Raw genomic sequence first — 27,973 nt, 5'->3', positions numbered from 1 at the left:
CTTCTCACCAGGGCGCCGCCACACATGCTGGACACCATCTGAGCCAAACAAGTTTATCTTGGTCTCGTCAGACCACAGGGCATTCCAGTAATCCATGTTCTTGGACTGCTTGTCTTCAGCAAACTGTTTGCGGGCTTTCTTGTGCGTCAGCTTCCTTCTGGGATGACGACCATGCAGACCGAGTTGATGCAGTGTGCGGCGTATGGTCTGAGCACTGACAGGCTGACCTCCCACGTCTTCAACCTCTGCAGCAATGCTGGCAGCACTCATGTGTCTATTTTTTAAAGCCAACCTCTGGATATGACGCCGAACACGTGGACTCAACTTCTTTGGTCGACCCTGGCGAAGCCTGTTCCGAGTGGAACCTGTCCTGGAAAACCGCTGTATGACCTTGGCCACCATGCTGTAGCTCAGTTTCAGGGTGTTAGCAATCTTCTTATAGCCCAGGCCATCTTTGTGGAGAGCAACAATTCTATTTCTCACATCCTCAGAGAGTTCTTTGCCATGAGGTGCCATGTTGAATATCCAGTGGCCAGTATGAGAGAATTGTACCCAAAACACCAAATTTAACAGCCCTGCTCCCCATTTACACCTGGGACCTTGACACATGACACCAGGGAGGGACAACGACACATTTGGGCACAATTTGGACATGTTCACTGTGGGGTGTACTCACTTATGTTGCCAGCCATTTAAACATTAATGGCTGTGTGTTGAGTTATTTTCAGAAGACAGTAAATCTACACTGCTATACAAGCTGTACACTGACTACTCTAAGTTATATCCAAGTTTCATGTCTATAGTGTTGTCCCATGAAAAGATATAATGAAATATTTGCAGAAATGTGAGGGGTGTACTCACTTTTGTGATACACTGTACATAGCAAAAGTGACAGTTCTGCTTTAATTCACAAATCCTACATGAGCTGTGTAAATATAAGCTGAAGTGAGAAGAAACAGGAAAGACACCAGTGTGATAAACTGAACTCACCAATCCTGTTGAAGAGTTGCGGCTAAATTCTGCTAGTACGCGTGCCTCTCCGTAGGCAGTGACCAGTACCCACATGACTGGGAACAGCAGAGGTAGGATAGGCAGCACTCCCATCATCTGAACAGCACAGAAACAGAAAACAGTAACCATTAAAAGATCCTAAGATGTCTAAGATTACTGTTACACATCAACTACTCCAACAGAAAAGCCACTGTAGAGGAGTCTTACCTGCAGCTGAAAAAAGTTAAAGCGAGCTGGAGTGAGACCGGGAGCGTCAAAAAAGTAACGAATTGTATTTACAGTACAAAATGCCACCTATAAAAATAAAAATACACTTATACACTGATATTTAAAATGGCCACATAAAAAATATAAGATGAATCTTTGGTGCTTTGACATACCAGAACAGCAGGGCAGGCATACTTGGCGATGATCGATTGTACTGTAAACCGTTCATTATCAAGAGCTGTGACTGGTCGAGAAAGAGCAAGATCAAGACTATTTCTAAAAGACAGGGAAAGGGTTACCGTTTTAGACAACAAATATTTAGTCTTATGTTTTACTTAAAAAAAATGAAGCATTCCCAGACCCTATAAAAAAAAACAACCAAATCATATCAATTAACACAGAAAACCTACAACAACTCTTACAATGTAGTAAAAGCATGAATGGTATGTACAGATGCTGTACTAATACAATAGTGCCTATAGATTCTGTACTAATGAAATGGTTTCTACACTCACTGTCCATTTTATCAGCTCCACTTACCATATAGATGCACTTTGTAGTTCTACAATTACTGACTGTAGTCCATCTGTTTCTAAATTTTTTAGCCTGCTTTCACCCTGTTATTCAATGGTCAGGACCCCCACAGGACCACCAGAGCAGGTATTATTTAGGTGGTGGATCATTCTCAGCACTGCAGTGACACTGACGTGGTGGTGGTGTGTTAGTGTGTGTTGTGCTGGTATGAGTGGATCAGACACAGCAGCACTGCCAGAGTTTTTAAATACCGTGTCCACTCACTGTCCACTCTATTAGACACTCCTAGCTAGTTGGTCCACCTTGTACATGTAAAGTCAGAGACGATCGCTCATCTATTGCTGCTGTTTGAGTTGGTCATCTTCTAGACCTTCATCAGTGGTCACAGGACGCTGCCCATGGGGCGCTGTTGGCTGGATATATTTTTGTTTGATGGACTATTCTCAGTGACCGTGAGGTGTTTAAAAACTCCATCAGCGCTACTGTATCTTATCCACCCATACCAGCACAACACACTCTAACACACCACCACCATGTCATTGTCACTGCAGTGCTGAGAATGATCCACCACCCAAATAATACCTACTCTGTAGTGGTCCTGTGGGGGTCCTGACCATTGAAGAACAGGGTGAACGTGGGCTAAAACAGTATGTAGAAACAGATGGACTACAGACAGTAATTGTAGAACTACAAAGTGATTCTATATGGTAAGTGGGGCTGATAAAATGGACAGTGAGTTTAGAAACAAGGAGGTGGTTTTAATGTTATGGCTGATATATGCTGTACTGATGTAATAGTATGTACAGATACTGTACTAATAAAATAGTGCCTATAGATTCTGTACTAATAAATTAGTATAGATACTGTTTTAATACACAATGTAATAATACATTAATGTACATATGCAATGAATATAGCCAATTATTTTTTGTCATTAATAAGCCTGATAGACATGTCTGACTGAGAACAAAAAACATTCTGCTTGTGATTAGTGAGTGAGTTTTGCTATTTCAACATTTAAAGAGATAAGTGTTTTACTGACATGATTTTCGTCTATGGAACTACCACTCTACCACAGTGTTAAGCAGTGTAAAGCATGATGCCTTTACAATTTTTACCTAACATTGGCTAGTATAGGGGTGTGCACCACCCTGAAGAGACGGTGCTGCTGAGGGCTGTGGGGTCCTTTTCTATTATTCCCTTGAGGAGAGAGAGGAGGAGAGATAGGTGGAAACAAATCTCCAGGCTCCAGCACAATATGTTCATCATCCTAAAAACAGGCAGGTAATGAGAAAGTATTACCAACAAACAAGTCTCCTAGCTAGTGCTCAGAAAGGATATCAAATGCATTTCAAAAAACAAGGATATTTTATCACAGTATATGGCCATACGTGTGTGGACACCTGATCAGGAGTTGGATTTTTTTTGGTTCCAATTTAACCCATTTGACACGTCTAAACAGTTGCCACAAAGCTGAAGCATATAATATAACAATATAATATGATTGATTTTATAAACCATTTGGACCTCTAACATCTGAACACAATAATTATGAGGGGTGTCCCCAACTTTTTGGCCATAATGTGCATCTTTATAAGGAAAGTACAAAATTACCTTAATTCCTCTAAGTGAGGCAAATGATTCTTGACCGGGTCTGAGAGCAATCACATCACCCTCCACCAACAGACTGACGGGCAGATTAACAAGCTGCTCATCTCGGTATGTCCAGTGCAGACACCAGGATGGAGAGGAAGGTGTGTACAAATCAGGGTATCGGGATAAGGCCCATTTTATTTTCTCTCCATCACTACCCTTCAAGTGATCTGAAAAAGAGAATTAAAGAATTAGAAACTTGTTTATGCGACTAAACTGAAATAACAATAAAAGCATGCTGGGTGTATACAGCATTAATGACACTCAGTATAAGAAGACGTGTTTTCTCACCATTGAGATCAGAAATTATGGATTTCAGTCGCCGTACCATCTCAGTCTGCTTTAGTCTTTGCTTTCGTCTGATTAGAAAAAGGTTGAGGAGCAGCAGGAGGAAGAGAGCTCCTGCATTCACCAATTCTATGCCTTCACTGATCAGACAGAAAGTCACAAGTTCAACTGGGTAAAAACAACCGTGCAAACTTGGACTTACAAAGTTCAGTGCATCAAATTATTTGCAGCTGTTTAAAAGGTAGAACTGTAGAATGATTAGGCAAATCATTATTTAATCTCTCACCTGTTTGAGCTGTTATATTTGAACAAAACAAATTTAGACAGCCACTACAAAATCTGCACACACATTCTAATACCTCTACTTTAAAAATAACACTTTGAATCTCAGGTGTAGCTAATGACCTATCCGGGTGCCCAACAAGCACAACTGACTCTGCCTGAGGGAGTCAGGTCAACAGGGTTGTAAAGGCACTACAGAATTGTAACATCTGATGTCTGGTTAAGGCATCTGCACTAGTAGTGGGGTGTCTACACGGCTTTCTGTGAGACACTGTGAGTCATTTGCTGGTGGAAAGAAGTACATGTGATGGTCTTAGCACTTCTCAGCCACCACAGGTGTGGTGCAAGCAGGAAAGGAATAGCAGCAGGGGATTGGCAATGATTAATACCAGCATGAAACTCATTGTTTCACGTCTTTGAAACACATCTTTTGGCTACATCAGTGGTATAGTCATGACCATTCAGGCATAAACCCAGTGCTCGTTTGCTTTTACACCAGCCTACTTACTTCTAAGCAAAATTTCAGTACTTTTACTTCTGCAGTTAAAATATTGATTTTTTAGGCAGTAAAATATACTGCTTGTCTATTCGTAAATACAGTATTTCTGCTCTGTTCTGGAGGTTTCAAACCAAAAACTGAAAAGTAACACATTTTAATAGTAAGCTCTAAGGCTGGATTTACATGCTATGCAGCAACACCACTTGTGTGCTGGCTGTGCTATCGTTTCCTGTGGAATGAGCAGGGCTCTAGACTAACGTTTTGCACTGGTTGCACTGGTGCACCTAACTTTTTTTCTTAGGTGCACCAGCACAAAAGTTAGGTGCACCCAAATTTTCGACCGCATCGCATTTAACACCGCAGTTTTACAGGTTCACTTTTTTTTTTTTTTTTAAATCACTGTCCATACAGGCAATATTGACTTGTAAATAACTAACAATCTGGTCAACATGGTTTCGTCTGATGATCTGTTTGCTGCTGCCTGCCGCTGAAAGGCAGTGGGGAGAGGGGACACTTGGGCAGTGCATTTATCGAGGCATGTAATGTGTTTTATAGATGCATTGGGCTTTTTCAGCCTTTCAATTCAAAATGTATTAGAACCAGTCACAAATATACTATTGCCGGCCACTGTCTTCTTTACAGTTAATTATAGTATTACAGACTAATTATAGCACACTTATAAAAATTATAAAAATAATAGAGTAAATGTGTATGTATGTGTGTATATCTATTTATATGTGTGTGTATATTTAAAATTATATGTATATGTTTGTGTGTGTGTTAGAGTGTAATCTTAAATGCAGTGCATTATATTATCGGCTTTACTGAATCTTTTACACAGATTCCCAAAATCGCTTGCGGTGCACTCACTGCGTATTTTGACTACATGTATTGTAATATATTTTGGTCTTTTAGTTATTTTTATATTTTACTTAACGAAAATATTGTCGTGTTTTTACTTTCACTATCGCGGCACTTTACCGCTAGCATTAGCCCCTTGCTACCGTAGAGGGTCGGCTCACCTAGCCGCTGTCCGGTGGGGATGCTGCGGGTCTTTTGCTGTGCGGTGGTGGAGGTGTGGGAATAAAGGCACACGACAGGGTCGAGTCACTTTAACTGTTTAGTCAGGACTTAAGTGAGCGTTACAACACTTTACACCGCCGAACTCCAGAACCCGAACTTCCATTCTGGGGACATCCGGCAAGTCTCATATACAAAACTAAACTTACTGCAGAACATCCGCACGTGTATAAACCTGGTGCTGCATTCTGATTGGCTCAGCTGAATGTCGCTCACATATCACCGCTACAATATTGTCCCGCTCTTCACTATCTCTGATTGGTTTAGACCATGATATTGGCCTAATGTGTGTCTGTTGTTTTTTTTGTCCCTCGGACGCCTGGTCGCACCGGTGCGACCTGAGATTTTTTTTAGTCGCACCATTGAGAAATTAGGTCGCATGTGCGACCAAATTGGTCGCACTCTAGAGCCCTGATGAGGCAGTGCTGCTTATATTTACTGTGCTGACAAGCAGTATTTACCACTTGATGCCTCACTCAGAGTTGCTGCTGCCCCTTTCAAAGCGCTGCCAATGAGACAAATTGTTTATATGATGTGGACGTAGACAGAAGCAAAGCACAGACATGGTGGGGAGAAACTGATTTTCACCGTTTCTCTAAACCCTGATCTGTTTAATTTAACATTACACTGTGAGAAAAATACGGTATGGCGACTCGTAGGCTGTAAAATATCTACACAAGATAGCAGGTTTAAAATTTAAACAGCAATCCCACATTTACTAATCCTGGAATCGCTTGTTGTGGCTTCATAGCTTGTTAATTATGCACAGTTCGATTGAAACAAAGTTTCATGTACCCATTTCCTTTTTTATGTTTTTATTAGGGCTGTCGAAGTTAACGCGATAATAACGCATTAACGCATTCTCAATTTAACGCGATTAAAAAAAATAGTGCCGTTAACGCACTAATTACATTACGAGATTTTTTCACTTCTAAACCTAAAGCAATTCATTTTTCACCCACGGGAGACAGATTGAATTATTCTCACTGACCACGCTCACACGCACGTTTAATGTTATTTAGTTCCGTTTGACAAAAAAACCCCTTAAAAATAGAGCTAACAGCGAAGATAAACCGGTTACAAAAGCAGCGACGGCTGTTTGTGTTCAATACTCTGTTCACAGTGTCGATACAAGTGATTCAGGAATCGATTCATTGTAAGCGCAGCGTAAGTTTCTTTTCTCAGTCATCTCTCCGTGTTTACTGTTATGATGAATGATGCGGTTGTAAATAAACACCAACTACTACAGAACATTTTGTGTGACTCGCTTACCTTATAAAGCTCAGGCTTAATTATACTGGTTATTACCACAGAGCGGGAGTCGACTCAGAGTCGTTTACGATTTACCGAGGTGAACCACGAACGTGCTGATAGAATCGGCTCAGATGGGATCGGACTGTATTATCTTTTTAAAGTAAATATTTCAATCAGCAGAATCGCATCGCATGTATGATGTGCACAACGTTAATTACGTGCGTTTATTAATGAACGTTTACGTTAGCTTGTCAGAAGCTTTCTCAATGATGTCTGTGCGGTGTTTTTTTTTTTTACAATTAGTGATGGCAAGCAACTGTTCCACTGCACTATTTTACACTAAACACTTACACTATTCCATAATGCTCCAGATTGCATCATTCTAAATAGGTATCGGCGAGTACAAAAATACATGTACTTGTACTCGTACTCGGTTGGGAAAAAATGGTATCGATGCATCCCTAGTGAAAACACACTCACTTCGTGTAGAAACGTCCATCAAACCATCGTCACGATACAACCACAGAAAAGTCTGTTACAATAACTGCGCATCTGACATATATACGAAGTCAAGGTTCTCTGCTGGATAGTATTACTGCCTAGTATGTGAGTGAATAAAACTCCCTTACAGTTTTCTCTTGTCCCAGCAGTTTTTAACATCAGTACATTTAGCATAAATATGTTCACCATTTTAATTGTAACATTTAACTTAAAAATCCTTGTTTTCTATAACATTTACGCAGATTTTTTTTTAAATGCGATTAATCGCGATTAACTATGTAAAATTCTGAGATTAATCGCGATTAAAAATTTTAATCGTTTGACAGCCCTAGTTTTTATATTTCCAAACGATAACCATTGCCAGAGCTTTCTTGTTTTAAACTAAAAGCATTTCAATCAAAACTGTATGTGAATAAACAGCCAACACTGTCAGTCAATATTGTTGACTGTAGTGGTCTTTTTAATGTTGCTGCCCAGTGACACAGTCAGCATTAAAGGATTTGCAGCATATCACGTGACAGGCTTAAAAGCTGTGGTAGGCAGCAACATGTGCCCAGCCTCGCAGTGAATGAAGTGTAAAATGCTTAGCATGTGAATGCAGCCTTAGTGTTCAGAAAAACAATAAACAATAAACAATGTATTTACACTGATAAAAAAAGACACTTATTTTAACTGATAGATGGCGTATACCCATCTAAATACAGAGAACTAGGCACTGCTTTAAGGCACAACTCACCTGCCTTCTGGCTGACTACCATGGCCGCACAGCAAGCCAATCACTACCACCAACGTCAGAGCGGCACCTGGCCAATGGAAGCAGGAATGACGATCATCATGGTGGAGGAAGCTCTTCGTCCACAGCTCCTATAAAAATGGACAGTTAAGAATAGATGAACCAGGTACACTACTAACACAATTACAATAAATCAAACATGTACATGGTGTACACCTTGCAGGGACTGACTGACCTTGAGGGTGGATCTGCGCTGGTTGAGCTTCTGGTGCTGCTCCAGCAGACTGGAAAGCTGATCCCGGAGTATCTCTAAAGCCTGGGCTGTAGACAGACCCAGTGGAGCCACTGCTTCCTCCTAAAACAAAAGGTTCAGGGCAATTAATCAGCCATATTTAGTGGTTTTCACAATCTAGTTTAATAAAAAGCCTAACATTGTTTATGTAGATCAAAATATATTTGGAATGGCATATTTCCAAGCATACATACAAAAAAGTATGTGGAGTGTGAGCTTGTTCGACATACTATTCCAAATTCAAAGGCATCAATAGAGAGATGCCCTGCCTTTGCGACTATAAGAGCTCCCACTCACAGGAACATAAGCGTTCCACAGGATTTTAAAGTGGGTCTTGTGTCGATTTGGTCAACAGAGTGGTGAGGTAGTGCCGACTGATTAAAAAGACCAGGCAAAAAAGGCCTGGCTGTCAATCGACAGTTCAACTCGTCCTGAAGGTGTTCAGTGGTCAATGTTCAAAACTTTTCAAGCCACGTCCATAATGTCCAACATAACCACTTTTGTAAGAAATAAAATCTTTTTTTTTTCCCTTTTATTTATTTCTTTTTAATTCTATTTAATCATTTTCCTTTTGTCTACTAATCATATTGTTTATAGACAAAGGGAAAATGCATAAATAGAATAGTCATATCCAAAAACCTGGCTATATCACTGTAGACCCCTTCTCTGACTGAGGAGGGCCATTTCTAGCGCATGCCACCTCTGACACGTGTAGTTGCCAACCACTTCTTTTTACCTGCTACAGGCAGGTTCCCACAAAGAGCACTATCGCTTACTGAGTCACGCACTGATCTCATTTGTTCCCTGTCTCTTCAAAGGCCTCAATCAGCCAGCAGAGGCCACAATTGCAGCAGCTACAAGGAATCCCTTCGGTCCTCCCGCCTTCAGATATAGCAATCATGTCTGTGTATACGCATGCCCGGTCAATAGCAGAGCTGAGATCCGAACTCGCAGTGATGGGCTTGAGAAATCAGTAATCCGTTTAATAATTTGAGTGCAATGAGCAGAGCCTGGGTTAGGCTTATAGTTTCAAACATTTCGGGACATTTTGCGGTCAAGGTTAGGCCAAAACGGATAATAACCTCCCTTTTATAAGCTGCCCAATTTCTCTATTCATAAATTCTGTCCAAGGCCAAAACGAAACTATGTTCCCACGATAACTACATCTTAATTTCACTCCCATTTTGGGCACTAGCCAAGCACATACTGGAGTGGTAGCTATCTATAAATAAACAACATTTTCTTACAACCACAGAGAGGAAGTGCTCATCAACTGAGCCTTCAAAACTTGCTTTACAGTTACTTTAAATGAGCTTTAGAAATACACCCAAAATGACATTTTGACAGCCTTGGATGTTCATGGTAAACCAGAACAGCAGGGAGCATTTACTGATTTTGTCGCTGTTGTCTGCTCAAACCAAAGGCTGATGAGCTTAGAAAGAGACGAGGCTGTTACAGTTTTCTGTGCAACATAAATAACTCTGCCAAAGCTGTGTTCTACAGGATATACTAACTGACCTAAGTTACTCTACAGTAACTACCACACCAAAGAGCCCCACTGCACTGAAAATGATATCTGTATATCTGGTGGTCTTATATGCCAGCCGACCACTGTTGAGCTCTCGAGCTTGAGTATGAGCATTGCTATCGACCTTGGAAAAACATATTATTCATTTAATTTCCTTCTACATAAGCTAAAAGTAGCACTGCACACTCTTGGTAGTGTTGTTATTTGATAGTATTTGGTATAATGTGTGCATCTAACCCACTTATCTTAGCAGAAAAGATTTCTACCCACATGACTTAAAGTTCTGCTCATACCCATTCATATGTCAAATTATCTGATGAAGCATACACAGTTTTAAATTATGCAAGCTCAGTACCACTGTGGTTTGCATCTCAGCAGTGCTACCAGCTGATCGGGTGTTAAAACAGACGGGGTGGGGGGGGGGGGGGGGTACAATAAAACATTTCTCTTGAATGCCAATGAAAAGCATACTGTCAGCATGCACTGCTACAGACATCCAGCTCACACAATCCTTCCAGAAACGTTTTCCATCTTTTAAGATCATGACCATGCCTGCAAGTATTCCCCTGTTAGAAATTCAAAATGTAAGAAAAGAGGGAGATAATTTCTCTTACCCCTAAAGCTGGTAATCAGACATACCGAAGTGTGTTTAGCATGTGCAAAGGGCTGGGTGGGCAGCATAGTGGACAAAGCGGTAGATGTTGGACAATGTATGCTATGATATCCAGCCACTCCGTCTTTGCAATTAGCTGCTCGGCTCTGGTACCGCTTGCCAGCTAAAAGCACAGCATGCCAAACCTGCTACTCCTTCTGTAACCAAAATCTAACAGCAGTGCAATAGTGTATGTGTAAGGATATAAGCGCAAAAAATATTGGTGGTAGTAAATAAGAAATCAGTTTTGTATTAGTTTTGTCCAGTCAGCTGGAAATTTCTGAAGAAAATGTAAACAAGACTGAAGTGGTGAGAAACCTTTGAGTAAAAGATGTATACTATAAAGAGACAAACTGAGCGATTACAGGATAAAAAGAAAAAAAGCACTGAGAACTATGCCTCTGCCAAGCAATCATGTAGCTGTTCCAGCAAAAACAGCATTTCTCATTTTCAAAAGAGGCATATTACAAAATGTCTCATTTTTTCTGGAAAAGTTAGGAGTTAGTTCATCTCAATAAATGAGCAAACAGCATAAATAAATAAAAAAATTAAATCATTAAACAGGTACATAAACAGCTCACTCAGCAAACATCTTTTTCCCTAGAGCAAAGACTCACCTGCGGCTTATCATGCAGCTCCATGGTGAACCGTGCTCTTTCACCATGCTCTGTGAGAGACACGCCGCTGGTTGTCAGGGCGGAGTCCTGTCCAGAGACAGGTAGGCACGTTGCCTGGCCCCCAAACTCTAATCTTGATGGTACAATCAGTGAGAGATGAGAAACGACAAACACAGTCTGGGGGAGAGGAAGTTTGTAGTGTCCGTCACTTGCACCTGCTGCTTCCTCTGTTGGATACTGAACAACAAGTCAGGATGATTCTTATGAGCAGATACTGTTACCCTGTTGAAGAAAAAAAGAATATCAAACTAAGCTGCTAAAATTATGTAGAAAAGGCAAAAGCATGTAATTCACTGTCAATGTAATGACATAAACCTTTACTTTGCAGTAGGTTATGTTTTTAATTTCTGGAGGGGAACTTGAGTTTAATACACAAGTATATAACTATACGTCAATTTTTTAAAATAAAAACTACAGGTATATAAATGTATATGTAATTTTTTTTAAATAAAAAAAATAAACATCTGCAGCAAACTTAAATAAAAAAAAACATTTGTGCCACAACTTTAGCATTATAGGACCAATTTTGTCCTTTTAAGTTTTAAGTAACTGTGATGAGCTAAAAGCTTCAGCTGGCATTTCTTGCCTGGGCCACATTCGCTGGCATTTAACTGAATCTCTTCTCCCATCTACACATACAATGTTTCAGTGCCACTGGCTGCCACACAACACAAAATTACAATGAATTTACTTGCAAGTTGCACTTTCCATCAAATGCTGCTCTATTTCATTTATTGCAAACCTCATCTTCAGTTTATTATACTCGCGCTGCTCATCGTATTTCACTGAAGGTTCCTAAAACGAACACCATTTTTGGTCAGTCATCATTTCAAGTGGCTGCAGCCATAGACTGGAACAAACTGCAAGAAACTCTAAGGCTGGATACATTTATTTCTAAGACAACTTTTAAAAAACAAATTACAGATATCTTAAGAAATACATGCAGCTGTATGACAAATTGATTCTTCTTTTACTGTTGCTGGGTGATTCGACTATGTGTTGTATTGTGATCATCGTTGTTTGTTTTCAATGTCTTATGTAAATTTGTTTGTGTGATTGTTCCTCAAGAGGCTTTGCCTTTTGCCAGGCCGCCACTGTAAATAAGAAGCAGTTCTTAATGACTTGCCTGGTTAAATAAAGGTTAAATAAATAAATAAATAAAAATACATTTCTGTGTGGAGTTTGCATGTTCTCCCAGTGATCTGTGGGTTTCCTCCTACAAGTCCAAAGGCAGGCAGACAGGCCAAGAGGTACTAAAACTGTCCTAAGTGTATGAAAGTGTGTGTGTGTGTGTGTGTGTGTGTATGCCTATGCCCTGTGGTGACCTGGTGACCTGTCAGGGTTGTTTCCTGCCTTTCGCCCAAAGAACCAGACCCACTGCGACCCTGACCAGGATAAAACAGTGGTAAAACTGACTATGAATGAATAAATGACTTTCTTGCATAACCAAAGCAGCCTGTATAGCACGGTCAGGATCACTCGGGTTAGAAACCCTGACCCGTGTCTGTACGATTAATTTGAATTGCACTGTGTCCACATGACTGCAACTGGTTGTATAATTACAGGACACAGCAGGTGTACCGGTGATTCTGTTTACGTGGAAGCGAGGGTCTATCGCGATACTGATATCGTGTGATATCAATCAGAGGTAACATGTCGTGACTTGTTTCTTCAGATATACTATTTAGATCTGCTATATTTCTACACTGCAAGTTACAACAGGTCTGCAAAGCTGAGCTCGGCTGCATATATACAAAACATATACATGTACATATAACTGAATTATTACAACAGCATATCACTTCTAACTAAGCTTCTGACCTTGTAAACAAATCACTAACATGCTAAAATATTAGCTCTTGTACGTACTTAAAACAATAACGAAACAGCGAATGCTTTAACAAGATAATTACGAAATTTAAACCTTTAAACACATTAAACACAAGTCGCTTTTCAAAAAACATCGTCCAATTTTGTCAGGACACGAATAAAACCATTAATGCTCAGTTTGTATCAAGACTAGCATAAAGTGTGGCTTTGTTCTAAATGACTCAGTACTAAACGTAGAGTGCAAAACATAGGGCACAGCAGTCAGTATAACGATAACCTATTAAGTGCACCAAAATAGGGACCACAATACAATTTAGAACACGTCCCACCTCTACACTTCAACGTACTTCTTAGGTTTTAATTTAACACGTAACTGATGCTTCGGACTACAAATAAAAGCAATAACAAAAGCGAGTAATATTTACTTACGGAATAAATTCGTGTTATCCTGAATGAATAATGTCATCCTGTGTAAACACAAGTCTCGAACCTGAACCAGCTATCAGTCCGCAGAACCTTGAAATCCCCGATTACACTTCTCGGTGACGGCCATGTTGAAAGTGCAGTATTATTTTTTTCCTACCGCTGCAACAGAGTAATAACGTGATTGGCTAGATTTTCTGAAAAGGCGGGACTGTAATTTCTTTATTTTTTTCTAATTGGTCAGCAGCTGGGCGGCGGCGACGTCAGGTACAGTTGCGGATCACTGCAGGGCACTAGGAATAAGCGATAGTATTGATCATTTTAATCGAATATGACTAAGCCTGTTGTCAATACCGATACACACATGTGTGTATGTGTCATCATTGTTTTACAAGCGTGGGGCATTAATTCTATCTATCTATCTATCTATCTATCTATCTATCTATCTATCTATCTATCTATCCATCCATCCATCCATCCATCCATCCATCCATCCATCCATCCATCTACTCTATCTATCTATCTATCTATCTATCTATCTATCTATCTATCTATCTATCTATCTATCTATCTATCTATCTATCTATCTATCCATCCATCCATCCATCCATCCACCCACCCATCCATCCATCCATCTATCCATCTATCTATCTGTCTGTTAGTTAACTGGCAAAAATTATTACTGGCACAACTCGGTAAAGTCATATGCCCCGAACATTTAATGAAATTTCAGCATTTCTGTTAAAAGTTAAGGTGCTGTGATTAGAAATGAACTGATTACCATACCCCCCTGATACTTTACCTGGGCATTGAGAGGAAATGTACGGGATTGCTGCTAAAATCATTCATTCATGATCGTTTGTCTAATTCCCCAGGCAAAAGGCAGGAAACACCCCAGACAGGTTGCCAGTTTATCATAGGGCAAATACACCCACACACCCACATCACCCCATTATGTTGCTCATGAATTGCACACATTGCAGGTGCTGACAACTGTATTACAAATTTACAAGGGCAGCACGGTGGCTAAGTGAGTATAGCACTGCCGCCTCACAGCAAGAAGGTCCTGGGTTCGATCCCTAGGTGGGGTGGTCCAGGTCTTTTCTGTGTGGAGTTTGCATGTTCTCCCTGTGTCTGCGTGGGTTTACTCCAGGTGCTCTGGTTTCCTTCCACAGTCCAAAGACATGCAAGTGAGATGAATTGGAGACACAAAATTGTCCCTGACTGTGTTCGGTATAACCTTGTGTGAACTGATGAACCTTGTGTAATGAGTAACTACTGTTCCTGTCATGAATGTAATCAAAGTGTGTAAAACATGACGTTAAAATCCTAATAAATTAAATAAATAATAAAATAGTTAATTTAATAACTAATAAGGCTGAGAAATCTGACATTCAAATTGCTGCGGTGCAACAATTTTAATAAATTTGCTAAATATTACTGGCACAACTTGGTAAAGCCATATGCCTCAAACATTTAATGAAATTTCAGCGTTTTTGATGAATTTGAATGTGCTGACCATACCCCCCTCACACTTTGTCTGGGCATTAACAGGAAATGTACTGGATTGCTGCTAAAATCATTCATTCATTGTCTGATTTACCACAACCTGGTCAGGGTCATGGTGGGTCTAATTCCCATGACCAAAGGCAGAAAACACCCCAGACAGGTTGCCAATTTATTTCAGGGTAAACACACACACATCACCCGATTATGTGCTCATGAGTTGCACACATTGGAGGTGCTGATAACTGCATTACAAATGTACAAAAATTAGGATTTAAGAGAATGACATTCACAGAACACTTTACCCATATGAAGCAATTTTTTAACCATTCCTAAAACAAATCTGCACATAACGACCCTAACATTTGACAATGTACCCATCATTTTAAGACCTGAAAAAGTTTTACTGTGTAATTTGTTGTGTTTCAAAAGTGTACTTTGGTTATTCTTGTATGTGTGTAATATGTGACATTTGTATCATTTGCAAAATCCAGATCTGCCAGGCATGCTTTGGCCTTTAACATTTTGGCAACGTGACAGTTATACAAAGTATGCTGATGAACACCTACATTCAACAATAATTATTGTAAAATCAATAGCGTGATGTTCTTGCAGTGCTTGTTATTTTAGATTGTTTCACCATTGATAGATAGATAGATAGATAGATAGATAGATAGATAGATAGATAGATAGATAGATAGATAGATAGATAGATGAATATGGAAATTACATGGAAGTTTGTTTGATTTTATTCACCACCCAGCAATGGCTGTGGCAAAAATATCCAAACCTATTATAAGGCTAATGCCTATTCATTTGACCATGTAGTTTCTTTTTTAAGTGTTGGTATCAGAAAAGTGAAACATTTTGTCTGATAAATAAACCCATAAATTGTTTATGAACAATAATATCTCTTGTAGTTTTTATTTAAGGATGCAAAATATTCACTATAAAGAAATTTAATACAGAATATAGCATATAGAGTAAAAGACCCATACAGGTATATAGAATATACATTTATTTTAAGACTTATGCAGAAAAATTAAAGACAGTGTATCTTAGTTTTTTATAACAATTGTACAGAACGTACATGTATGTAAAATGTACTGAGAGCAACACATTCTTGCAGTTTATTACAAATTAAAGCCTTTAATTTTGTAAAGAAAGAAATCATTTATGTTATGAAACACAAATTATATCAAATTGATTTTGTAGATAAATGAACTGTGCAAATGTCCAAACAAGTTTTAAAGAAAATATTTAATCACCACTTTTTGACATGTTCATAAGCATCTATGCAGGGATTAAGCTACTTGGCAAGATGTTAAAACTGAGAATGGCATGGAGAAGTGATACCATCTGATTAAATATGAAATCAGTTGTAGCTCGGCTGCTTAAATAGTTTATAAACTGCAACCACGTTGGGCTTTTGTGAATTAGATTGAGTACAAGTGGTGGAAGTATTACTGAACCCCTGTTCGGCTGCTGATTGATGGTTTTACTACAGTTTCCATGATGACGGTAATGATGTGACAAAGCTGTCTTGCCTGGAGAGATGAAAAACAAAATGTTAATAACTGACACCTTTAAAATTACAAATTACAAAAATATTCTTTTTCAGATTCTGTACCTGTGTCAGGTGAACTGTGATGTTTTTAATTTGAGGTGGACTGCCAAAGTTAATCTCCACCCCGGGTACTTTATCTTTTTTAGGACGGATAGAGCGGAAGGACTGCACCTCTTCCACTGGAATTGCTAAGGCGGTCATCTAGGAATAAATATAAATAGACAATAACAACTTAACTGCTACATTTCCAAAACACTATTTAAGATGAGAGAAGAATGTTGTTAGCTAAACACTCCTCATGCAGGGCAAGTCACAGTTGACCCAGTATTGTGAATATTTTTACCTGTGTTTGGGGATGAACAATGCTTATGCTCTCATGGTTGACTGCCACCAAACATGGAGAGGGGCAACCACGTTGGCTGACTTTCTGAGCCAGGAAGATGTTGGATCCAAACAGGTGCAGAGAACTGATCATCTCTGAAAACAGAAACATAACATCATTAAAGAAACGTCATTAATAAAAAGGAAGAATGCTCATTTAGACTATATAAACTATATAAAGAGTTCAAGGGACTGCTTAGGAGGAAAATCAAAAAGTGTAAAAAAATGTTTTTTTTCTATTTTATTCATGCATTTTCTCCCAATTTAACATAGTCAATTTGTGTTCCGCTGCTGGGGGATCCCTGATTGCAGTCGAGGTGGGTATATTGCTGCTCACGCCTCCTCCGACCCGCGCACAACCCTTACCGGAACCCTTTTTCACTCATGCATTCTGCACAGGCGCCTATCTATCTGCTAATCAAGGTCTGTACACAGTGTTTGAAGACCCCACCCACATAGTCCAGTCGTCCCGCCCTAGCAGAAACGTGTCTGCTGCAGGCACTGCCAGTTATGCCCGCTAGATGACGCCCAGCCGACCGGTGGCAACGCCGAGTTTCAAACCGAGGAGTTCAGAATCTTGCCGCTGATGTGCTAGCGGAATATCCAGCTGTGCCACCTGGGCGCCTGAACGCCACTTCTAAGATATTTTTAAATTTCATTTTTACGTTTTACCACTTTATCTGGCTCTTGGTTACAGTGGGCCTGACATTATTGCAACAGTTTGGGAAAGGTCCATTCCTGTTCCCGCATGTTCTCCTGTGATGTAATTGCCCTATCTTACTTAAACTTTTTTGACTGAATGGGCAAAAACTGTAGTTTGACATATAATGTATTTAAAATAAATATGAGAATAATGGTATTATAAAAGGTCACTCACTGAGAAGGTGTACTTTAGCATCAGTGGATTTGAGAGACCCAATGACAGACATCTGTCTCTGTGTAGCACTGAGCAAATTCTGATAATTAGAATTTATTCCATCAACTCGAGGCAGGTAATCCTTCAGCTCTTGCCTAGAAGGATTTAAATATGATATGATAAACTGAGGTACAATATTTGACCTAAATACATGTTCTGAAGCAATAATCAACTAAAACACATACATTACTGTGAATGTGTAAAAACTTACTTAATTATACTTTAAATCTAGGACAATAAAATACGATAATAACGTTAAGGAGATTAAATACTTTATGAACACATTGTAATGATTATTATTATAGTAATTATTATTATTATGTAACGGGTATAATTACTACAGAATCTTACATTGTAGGCGGTTGAGTGAACCCCTGAGCAATGTGCTGAAGTGCAGCCAACTCTGTCACCTGCTGCTGAACTGAGGAAATGTTTCCAGGCAGGCAGAGTTTGCCATCCAGATAATCAATCACCATCTAAAAGACATCAGTACAAGCTTAGTCACTTGTTCAAAGCACATTCAATTCTCACGTGCCCATTGTAGGCATCATTGGCTAAGCAGCAGGGCATAATGTACTGTGTGTTCTGACCTTTTTTTATTGTAGGCAGCATTATCTTTTTAAACAATTTGTACTACAGTAGCTTCTTCTGTTGTATTTGTCCATATGTGCTAGCCTTTACTTCCCATGTGCATTAATGACACTTGGGCACTTATGATCCTGTTACCATTCACTAGTTGGCCTTCCTTGGACCACTTCTGGTAGGTACTAAGTACTGCATGGACACCCAACAAGACTAGATGTTTTGCAGACGCTCGAAACCCAAAGTTGCCCATTTTTCCTGCTTTCAACAGATCAACTTCAAAAACGAAATGTTCAGTTGGTGCCTAACATATCCCACCACTTAATGGGTGCCGCTATACCAAGTTAATCAAATGTATTAATTTTACGTGTCAGTGGTTTTGATGTTGTGGCTTTATGGATAGTCATCGACTCAGTAGGATGTGATCCAGGGATTACTGCATCCACAAATATGAGCTATTATTTATATATAAAAAAAATGATTATATCACTAGAGCTGCTTCCTTTCATAATTGCAAAAAAATACAAGAATTAAATATACTGTAGTAATTAAAAGCGTTATTATAGAATTATGGAGTTTTATTGTATTAATAAGTGCCTAGTCCCAAAATCTTATATCCTATTGATAACAAATGTAGGTTAAAAGATTTGGTATAATGATGTATAATCAGAAGCAAGTAATTGTAATACAGTGTATTTATTATAATAAATGGTTTGTATGTGTAACATTTTTTTTCCTAATCAAGCTGAGCCCTTCTGCTGTCCTGAACACTGTTGTCTAAATCTTAAAACAGATTAGAGCAGAATAATGGTGAATATATTAAATAATTCAACACACAGGAACAAAGCACACAGAAATATGCACTCAGCAGCAGAGCATACACAAAGCATCAATAATCCATTTAAGAGTGAAAGAGTACCAGCTGGTAATGAAATTCGATGTAGAGATCATTGTCGAAGTGCAAAGGCTGCTTCCAGACCAGACGATGGAAGGAGATGAAGATTGAGCCGTCGTCTAGCAAGAAGTCAAACAGGTACTCATCTGAGTGAATGGGACGCACTTCTTTATCTAAGTGGAGGGAAAAATGCCAAAAGATTCTTGAGAGGAAATTTATGTTCAAACAATCAAGTAATGTGTTGATATAAGCAATGTGTTGAACAAACTGGTTTAATAATTCGGAAGTAAAAGTTTTATGTAACAACAAATCCTCCCTGAATAGGTGCATATCAGTTTATAGATCCTACACAAAACTCCTCTGCAAATAGCAACGGGGTATTATACCTCCTCAAAAGAATAGTAAAAGTAAAATATCTGCAAAGAAAACTAAACCTGGATGTTTCAACAAGACAACAAACCTTAAATATAAATAACTCAAGACTGCTCTGTAAAGATCTTACATTACCTAGCCACTCTACTGATCTAAATCAGGACATTTAAAAAACATTTATAAAGGATTTTGAAATTACAAGTCCATTAGAGGGGCTCTAGTAAACTTGGCGAATTAAAAATAATTAACCAAGAAGTAAAGCTCAAGATTAAACCAAAATTCTGCTTTATTGTAGTAGATGCGTATCAATTTTCTCTTAATTTGTTCAATGTTATATATAATTTATAAAACACAAATTACAAAGACATTATAAGTATACATATAGTACAGAGAGGGAGAGGAGAAACTGACAGTGTTTGAAGTGTTGTGTTTACCTTGTACACGGGTGGCAAGGATGGAAAATTCATTCACCTCCACAGGACTACTCACACCCATCTCTGTGCAAATGTCTAACACTACCTCCTTCGCCACCTAAATGCACACACACACCCACATACAAAATATTGAACTGCTTTTACCCTTGTATTATGGCTCTTTTAAATAGAACTTAGTGGGTGTTTTGATATAAAACTGGTTTGAAAGCTCTTTTAAGTGCTTACACTGAAGCTGTGGACTTTGACTGGAAACTCAACCCCACCTGGGAGCAGTATCGGTAACCGCCTAGAGCTCCGACCAGCCTAAATAAAAATAAATGTGCACAGTCAAACTTATATTCATCGTTTTTGCTTTTGTATTAAAATGGATAATATGTGATGTGTTAGTTTAGCACACTACATCTGTAGCTCATTTAACCATCCAAATGTTAGCATGAGATGTGCAGCCTTTGTTAAAGAGGATGAAGGATCAAAACACTTAATGAACAACTTTGTTTCCCATGCATTTGGGAAGTCATTTGGCCCTTAATATCAATAAACAACTGTCCATAAGTACAAGGTACATAATCCAGTGGTCTTAGCCAAGGTTGGAAAGAAATCCCAAACTGTTACCCTGCTAGGAAAAATTGTTTCTGGATGATCAGATGTAATACAGAAACTACCATAGAACAGGTTTATCTGATCCACTGTCCAACGTCCAGCAAGTAATAAATTGCTTGTGTAGGAAAGAAGCCCCTGCCTCATAATTGATACCTTAAAGCTCAGCTAAGCTTTGTGGCTAATTCACATGAAAACAGAAAAGCCTCCTGGAGGGACAGATTTGTAAAAAAGTTCAGTTTTTTGGCCACCATAACCTAATGCATGTTTGGAAGAGAAAAACTGAGGCAATAAAACCCAATTACACTGTACTTACTGTCAGGTGTGGTGGTGTTAAAACTACATCGGGAGGTGTGTGTGTGTGTGTGGGGGGGGGGGGGGGTCTTTCATGTGACTGGGTGTACAGAAGGCCAATGACTCAAATCAAACATCATAACTTGTTTGGAATGGCTAAATCAAGCTTATAATTAGGCTTTGGATTTTTTTACTGGTTAAAACTACTGATTTTAATGAAATTTTCCAACCAAGTCAATGTTGTCCTATATTAAGAAAACTCATAGTAAATTTTTGAAAGAATTGTAAATTGTGAAAGTGGAAAATAAATTTGTTTCAATTATTATTTTTACTTTACCTGTACAAGTGATTACTAAAACCATAATGAATGCTAACTGATTTTAAACAAGGACGTAACCATTAATTTTTTGGGGGGCAAATCTACTGGGATGGGGAGCATTCTAAACATTATTTCCATATTAATAACTGATGGGAACACTGACAGATTCTGACATTACACAAAGCAAGAGAGAGAGAGAGAGCTGGAATATGTTTATTTACAGTTTTTATATCATTATATCGGGCAGGGGCATTTTAAGCATATCTGAATATTGTGATTATGGCCTTAAATCCTAACTAATGCTAACTAAAATAATCCTAATAATAAAATATTCCCTGTTAGCAAAACAGATATTTGTGTGCTTTCTCAGAAAACTTGTCTGAAATATTAGACAGTTCTAACTTACAAAATTGGCCTCCATCTCCACTTGAGAAGGAATATGTCTGCGTCCTCCGTATGTAAGCGAACGTTTAAGATTGTCTTCACACCTGCGAGACATCTCTTAATACACACATAAAACACATGGATGTGAGCAATGCATGGAGTATAAAATGAACAAATCACTTGTTTTTTCAGACATTTACAGCATTTAACAGAAGTGTTTTATACTTTCCTCTGTCAAGCTTGCTTTAAAATAATAAAAAGGCAAAAGTTTAAAAACACTATTCAGCTAGAGAAATCATTTACTGTCAGAAAACAATATGAGTAAGAACAAAGAGAAGTGCGCTTTTTTTTATTCTATTCTTTTTTCATATAAATAGGTAAATGCTAGGGGTGTGGTCAAGTGGCGTGTTTGCACAGCTGGTAGAAAAGCTGCCAAACAACAACATGATTGCTGAAGTTCTATTGTTTTGGTCACTGTGAGAAAATTTACATGTTTTCCTAAGTCTGCTTGAGTTTCCTACAACCTTACAAAAGTTGTGGTTAATTGGCTGCTCTAAAATGCCTTTAAGTGTGAGTAAATAAAGGTGTATATTATGGTGGAAAAAATCTTTTTAAAATGACTATTCTGGGAATCACGGGTATTTCAAGAAAGTCTCAGACAAGGCAATGCTGAAGCGAGAAAGAGCTTTAATACTTATTTATTCATTTTCTCTTTTTCTGTTTGTTTTAAAGTTACAGTCAAATTTATTGGTACAGATGTAGCATTAATACCACGTCTATTTACACCATATACTGTATAGACACTTGAAATCTTATTGTTGGTGGTGTGGGTTGTTACATATTACTGAAGAAAACAGGGACAGTTTCCCTTCCTGCTCATTATATTCACACATTACTTATACTGTATTGATGTACTGGTTACAAATCTTTCAATTGCAGTAAGCACATACTGTACTTTCTAATATGTCATAGTATTTCGCTCTATAGTGTGAGAGAGCAAATTAAAGAATACAAAGATCACTTAAGTACTTAAGTAGTCTCAAAACAGCAAAAGACTTAGCAACTTGTACAGCCAGGGGAAGTTCATACAGCCACCTGCGTACCAGTATAGAGAGAGCCTTGGTGCTTTCCATGATTACAATGAAACCCAATTACACTGAACCAACTTGAAAGAATAAAAGTATCACTTAAGTACTTAAGTAGCTAAAAGGTCGTTCTTTAGTTGTCTAAATACAGCGACTTGTACAGCCGGAGAAGTTCATACAACGACCTGAGTACCAGTACAGAGAGGAGCCTTGATGCTTGCCTTTCATGATTACAAAGTAGTGGGTCAGAATAAAACAAGCTGTTACGCTTTTGCTCATAAAATATATGGTTTTTTAAATTTTGAACATTTAAAAAGTGAAAAGTTACATCTAAAAAAGTTATTTCAGCATTAGAAATGGTCATATTAATAATGTGAATATGTGAACAATGGCTGATGTAGGGCCAGCTGTAGCCTAGTGGTTAAGGTACTAGACCAGTGATCAGAGGGTCGCTGGTTCAAGCCCCACCACTGCCAGGTTGCTGCTGTTGGGCCCTTGAGCAAGGCCCTTAACCCTCAATTGCTCAAACTATATACTGTAACTGTAATGTAAGTCGCTTTGGATAAAGGCGTCTGCTAAATGCTGAAAATGTGAATGTAAATGTATTTACTCACACATGAAACACTGACCTTTCTAATATGTCATAGTATTTCCCACTATATTGTGAGAGAGCAAATAAAAGAATAAAAAGATAATTTAAGTACTCCAGCAGCTAAAAGGTCGTTCTTTAGTTGTTGTCTGAAGACAGCGAGAGACTTCGCGACTTGTACAACCAGGGGAAGTTTATACAACCTCTTGGGTACCAGTACAGAGAGGAGCCTTGATGCTTGCCTTTCATGATTTCCAAGTAGTGGGTCAAAATATGCCAGGCTTATGGCTTTAAGGGGATGAAGTACAGAACTGTGTTAAAAAAAATTATTTCTGGTTTTTGATTAAACAAAGCAATAAAACCTGTAATCAGTGCACAATAATAATTAAACAAATGGATTTGAACAGGCACATAAGCTGAAACTTGTATCCGAATTTCCCCTTTGTGGAGGAAATAGGGTTGCCTGGGTTCCGTAAAAATCCTGGACAAAATGTGGGTCGCTTGAAAAATAGTTTAAACCCTGGTCTAGGCAACTTTTTGCATGATGAAACTGGGGTGACTGCTGTACCTTGGTAAGGATGGTTGATGTCTTGACTTCTGTTTTTCAGATAGCGCATCACATAAGGCAACAATGTAGGAGAGCAAGGAAAGAAGCCAGTGACCATGTTCAGCAAAAGCCAGCCACGGTTACAGCTTTCTCTGCAAAAAAAAATCAAATAGATAAACATTCTACAGTATTACTTTTATTTACCTTATTTTAAAAGTTGAGATTTGCAAATGAATGTGTATTCATATGGATGTCTACTCATCTCTCCACATTTCTGGGACTACTTTAAACAGTTGAAGTTTATTTGTGATCATTTTATCAATTTTCTCTCCTAATCTAGTCGTATTCAATTACCCTGATTGGGTTACGCTTCACCTCTACCAATACAATCCTCCACTGCTGACTGAGGAGTTTCGCAACTGACACACGCCCCCTCCGACACACTTTTCACCTGCATGAGGCGAGTTCACATGCCTTGTGCACGGAGAGCCACACCCTGATCAGAACTTTTCCCCAACTCTGCGCAGGCGCCATCAATCAGCCAGCAGAGGTCGTAATTACACTGGTTATGAGGAACCCTGGTCCGGCTTTCCCACCCTGTGTGAACAACAACCAATCGCTGTTCATGTAGCCGCCCAGCCGAATGGCAGAGCTGAGATTCGATACGATGTATTCGAAATTCCAGCTCTGGTGTGCTAGCGTATTTTACCGCTGTGCCACCTGAGCGGCTCGCAATGGGTGTGGTTGAAACATATGAACTCAAAAATTAGGAGCGGTACTCACTTGCGTGGATTGTTTGAGATCTGTTTAATGATCTGGCAGTAGATCTCATCTCTAAGGAACTCCTTCTCCTTTCCAAGCTGTGAGATACCATATAAACAGTCTGATTAAGTAAATTCTAAAACATCTCCAGTATACAAATATGAACCATTTACTAAACTGCATTCCTAACAAACACTTACCTGTATAATAAAGTTCACAGATGTTCCATCTGTCTGGTCCTTCTTTAAGGGCTTATCAGTCATGAACTGCAAAACATCTGCAAAGAATGTGAGTAAGAGACATATTAATATATAGTATATATATATATATATATATATATATATATATATACAGTATATATATACAGTATATATATATATATATATATATATATATATATATATATATACTGTATATATATATATATTAATACAGATGTGTGACAGGGTGATTATGCATTACAGATGTCTTAGTTTGTGTGTATTTACTCACACATGAAACACTGACCACCCAGAACACCGAGTTCATGTTCTGAAAATAGGATGAGGGACTCATTGATGGGTTCCTAAGTGAGAAATCACATTGAAGAAAACAAACAAAGGTTCAACACTTTAACAGTTTTATATGGTCTTAAATCCTTAAAAAAATATTAAATGCCCTACATACTGCAGTGTACTGCACCATCTGTTCAAGGTCTTTTACTCCGATTGGTTGGCCTCGCTCATTTAGTCTAACAGAAGAGAGAGAGAGAGAGAGAGAGAGAGAGAGAGAGAGAGAGAAATGAATGTTTATTGACTAAACAAGCAGCTTCTCTTTACCTCAATTCCAAGCAAGCTTTTACAAGGAGTGGTTTATTTTGCATATTATAACATGGTGGGCACTGAGGTGGCGCAGCTTTAAAACATGCTAGCACACCAGAGCTGACATCTCGAACTTGTCGGTTTGAATCTCAGCTCTGCTACCGACAGGCTGGACACCTACACGAATAACGATTGGCTTGTTGTTCCAGGGAAGGATGTCGGACAGGATTCCCCATAACTTATGTAATTACCACCTCTGTTGGCTGATTGATGGCGCCTACACAGGGACAAGGTATAATGATTTGGGTGTGTCTCTCCGTACACAAAGCTGATCCACATATGAACTCACCTTGTGCAGGTGAAAAAATGCAGTCGGCTACTGCACACATGTAATGCAATCTGGTAATTGGATATGACTAGGTTGGGAGAAAAATTGACAATTGACAAAAAAAACAACCCATAAACACGTGTAAAAATGTAGTATATGGTAATTAGGTGCTGAATATGTGATAGATACATTTAGGTTAAAAATATTTTAATACCTATTTAAAACCTACTCGTTTATACAGTCACCCAGAGAGTGTTTAGAAGATTACACATCTACCTCTGAATAGCTTCTCTGAAGTACTTGCTGGCAAACTCAGTCATTTGGTGCTGCTGAAGATCTCCTTCAAAGCCCTGGATTGACCCTCCATCAACACTGGGCCCAGAGTCCAGATTGAGGCTGGATTGGATGGACATCCGAGTAGTAACTGATTCCCTTGTGCTTTTTTTCCTTTCCAACTGCCGCTCCACAGAGCTGCTATGGTAGTCTGGTGGTGCAGAAGGCTGAGTGATATCAACTGGAAAGAGACCTGAACGACCCCCAGTCGAGCCAAACTTCCATCCTATAGAAGCAACAATTGGATTTACAGTAACAAAAAGCAGGAATGAATGCATCCTAGCAGATAAACCATGTTGTTTTCACTATTATTACACCTGCATTTAAAGACTTTTAAAAGCATGCCTGTATCCTGTAGCAGAATTAAATTAGCAGCTTATTTTTTTATCAAGACAGCAGGAGGAGGGAGCTCAGATTGTGCAGCAGTCTAATACTCTAGTCCATTCAACTGGCCAAGGTCTTTACAACAATCTATATCTTTAGGATTTAGCAATCTAGATTCTGATGTTGAGCTACATCCTGGTTGAGGAGAGCCATGACTAACACACGCCCCCTCCGACACGTGTGCAGTAGCCGATTGCATCTCTTCACCTGCACAAGGCGAGTTCATATGTGGATCAGCTTTGTGTGCGGAGAGCCACACCCTGATCAATGCATTATCCCTCGTCTCTGTGCAGGCGCATCAATCAGCCAGCAGAGGTCATAATTGCATCAGTTATGAGTCCACGAATTACATGAGTTATGAGAATGGCAGAGCTGAGATTTGAAACGACGAGTTCAAAATGTCAGTTCTGGTGTGCTGGAGTGTTTTACTGCTGCACCACCTGAGCACCCATAGTTTGGTATTTTAACTGATGATGTCAGAAACAAACATTTGGACATTTGGAAAACTTTGTAAATCCTACCGTCCTGAAGGCCATCCATGTGCAGCAGTTTAATGATATCACCTTTCTGAAAGCTAAGCAGACTCTTATCATCTGTAACGTAGCTCTTCAGAGCAACAACATACTCTGAACCCTGAAGGAAGAGAAACAGCATAAAACTGTCAAATGGCAGCAATCATAAGAAATCTGAGATACACAAATTTGAATCGTTCATATCTTAAATGAGGTAATAAAGAAAAATGCCAAGAAATGTTTAAAACAAATCTCATTTTACTGCATTGATACAGTATAAGCATTTAACACAGACAGAAAAATTGGCAGGTTTTTCTGCCCTGAAAACGTTGCCAAGTCCTGTTTACTTGATATAATGGACTTCTACTCACATTGACATTTTTGTCAATTCTCCAATTAGCACAGTTTATACTAAAATCATACTCATACAAGTGATGCTCTAATTTTCAAAAAGTAAAATATAAAAAATCATTATTTGAATAAACTAAATAAAAAATGGATGGTTGGTGCTGGTTACAGAAAGATGTCGGGATCTGGGCATTTTTGAGCCTTGATTTTGTCAGTATCTGTAACATACCCACTGCTATGCCCATGCTGGCCACCTGGGGGGTGGGGTGGGGGTGCAGGTTGATGGAATGTTATTTATTTATTAGGATTTTAACGTCATGTTTTACACACTTTGGTTACATTCATGACAGAACAAGTAATTACTGGTTACACAAGATTCATCAGTTCACAAGTTAAATGTCAAAGACAGTCATGGACAATTTTGTATCTCTAATTCACCTCACTTGCATGTCTTTGGACTGTGGAAGGAAACCGGAGCTCCTGGAGGAAACCCACGCAGACATGGGGAGAACATGCAAACTACACACAGAAAGGACCCAGACAGCCCAACCTTCTTGCTGTGAGGCGACAGCACTACCCACTGAGCCACTGTGC

The 27,973-nt window shown here is 38.9% G+C and overlaps 2 protein-coding genes across 3 annotated transcripts in view; both read right to left on the bottom strand.

Moving 5' to 3' along the window:
• The window catches only part of tmem94 (transmembrane protein 94), a 38,856-nt gene extending 25,292 nt beyond the window's left edge, over positions 1-13,564 (bottom strand). For both annotated transcript variants that reach the window (XM_063002927.1, XM_063002928.1), the window contains exons 1-10: positions 13,451-13,564; positions 11,132-11,413; positions 8,278-8,397; positions 8,046-8,173; positions 3,697-3,833; positions 3,367-3,575; positions 2,871-3,022; positions 1,392-1,494; positions 1,219-1,305; positions 991-1,107 (exon numbers count right to left, since the gene is read on the bottom strand). In XM_063002927.1, coding sequence (XP_062858997.1) covers positions 991-1,107; positions 1,219-1,305; positions 1,392-1,494; positions 2,871-3,022; positions 3,367-3,575; positions 3,697-3,833; positions 8,046-8,173; positions 8,278-8,397; positions 11,132-11,155 — 1,077 coding nt within the window. In that variant the 5' untranslated portion in view covers positions 11,156-11,413; positions 13,451-13,564. The remainder of the gene's footprint in view (positions 1-990; positions 1,108-1,218; positions 1,306-1,391; positions 1,495-2,870; positions 3,023-3,366; positions 3,576-3,696; positions 3,834-8,045; positions 8,174-8,277; positions 8,398-11,131; positions 11,414-13,450) is intronic.
• Positions 13,565-16,066: 2,502 nt separating this feature from the next.
• Positions 16,067-27,973, bottom strand: part of myo15b (myosin XVB) — a 62,253-nt gene continuing 50,346 nt past the window's right edge. Inside the window, exons 49-64 of the mRNA XM_063003934.1 lie at positions 27,041-27,152; positions 26,079-26,361; positions 25,341-25,404; positions 25,167-25,239; positions 24,875-24,951; positions 24,696-24,772; positions 23,934-24,064; positions 21,714-21,808; positions 20,323-20,400; positions 20,098-20,194; positions 19,316-19,464; positions 18,166-18,290; positions 17,776-17,909; positions 16,861-16,994; positions 16,581-16,718; positions 16,067-16,497 (exon numbers count right to left, since the gene is read on the bottom strand). Coding sequence (XP_062860004.1) covers positions 16,414-16,497; positions 16,581-16,718; positions 16,861-16,994; positions 17,776-17,909; positions 18,166-18,290; positions 19,316-19,464; positions 20,098-20,194; positions 20,323-20,400; positions 21,714-21,808; positions 23,934-24,064; positions 24,696-24,772; positions 24,875-24,951; positions 25,167-25,239; positions 25,341-25,404; positions 26,079-26,361; positions 27,041-27,152 — 1,851 coding nt within the window. The 3' untranslated portion in view covers positions 16,067-16,413. The remainder of the gene's footprint in view (positions 16,498-16,580; positions 16,719-16,860; positions 16,995-17,775; positions 17,910-18,165; positions 18,291-19,315; positions 19,465-20,097; positions 20,195-20,322; positions 20,401-21,713; positions 21,809-23,933; positions 24,065-24,695; positions 24,773-24,874; positions 24,952-25,166; positions 25,240-25,340; positions 25,405-26,078; positions 26,362-27,040; positions 27,153-27,973) is intronic.

Source organism: Trichomycterus rosablanca, chromosome 10 (genome assembly GCF_030014385.1).
Source record: "Trichomycterus rosablanca isolate fTriRos1 chromosome 10, fTriRos1.hap1, whole genome shotgun sequence".
In the NCBI taxonomy this organism is placed as follows: domain Eukaryota; kingdom Metazoa; phylum Chordata; class Actinopteri; order Siluriformes; family Trichomycteridae; genus Trichomycterus; species Trichomycterus rosablanca.
This window is presented reverse-complemented; position numbering and strand designations above follow the sequence as displayed.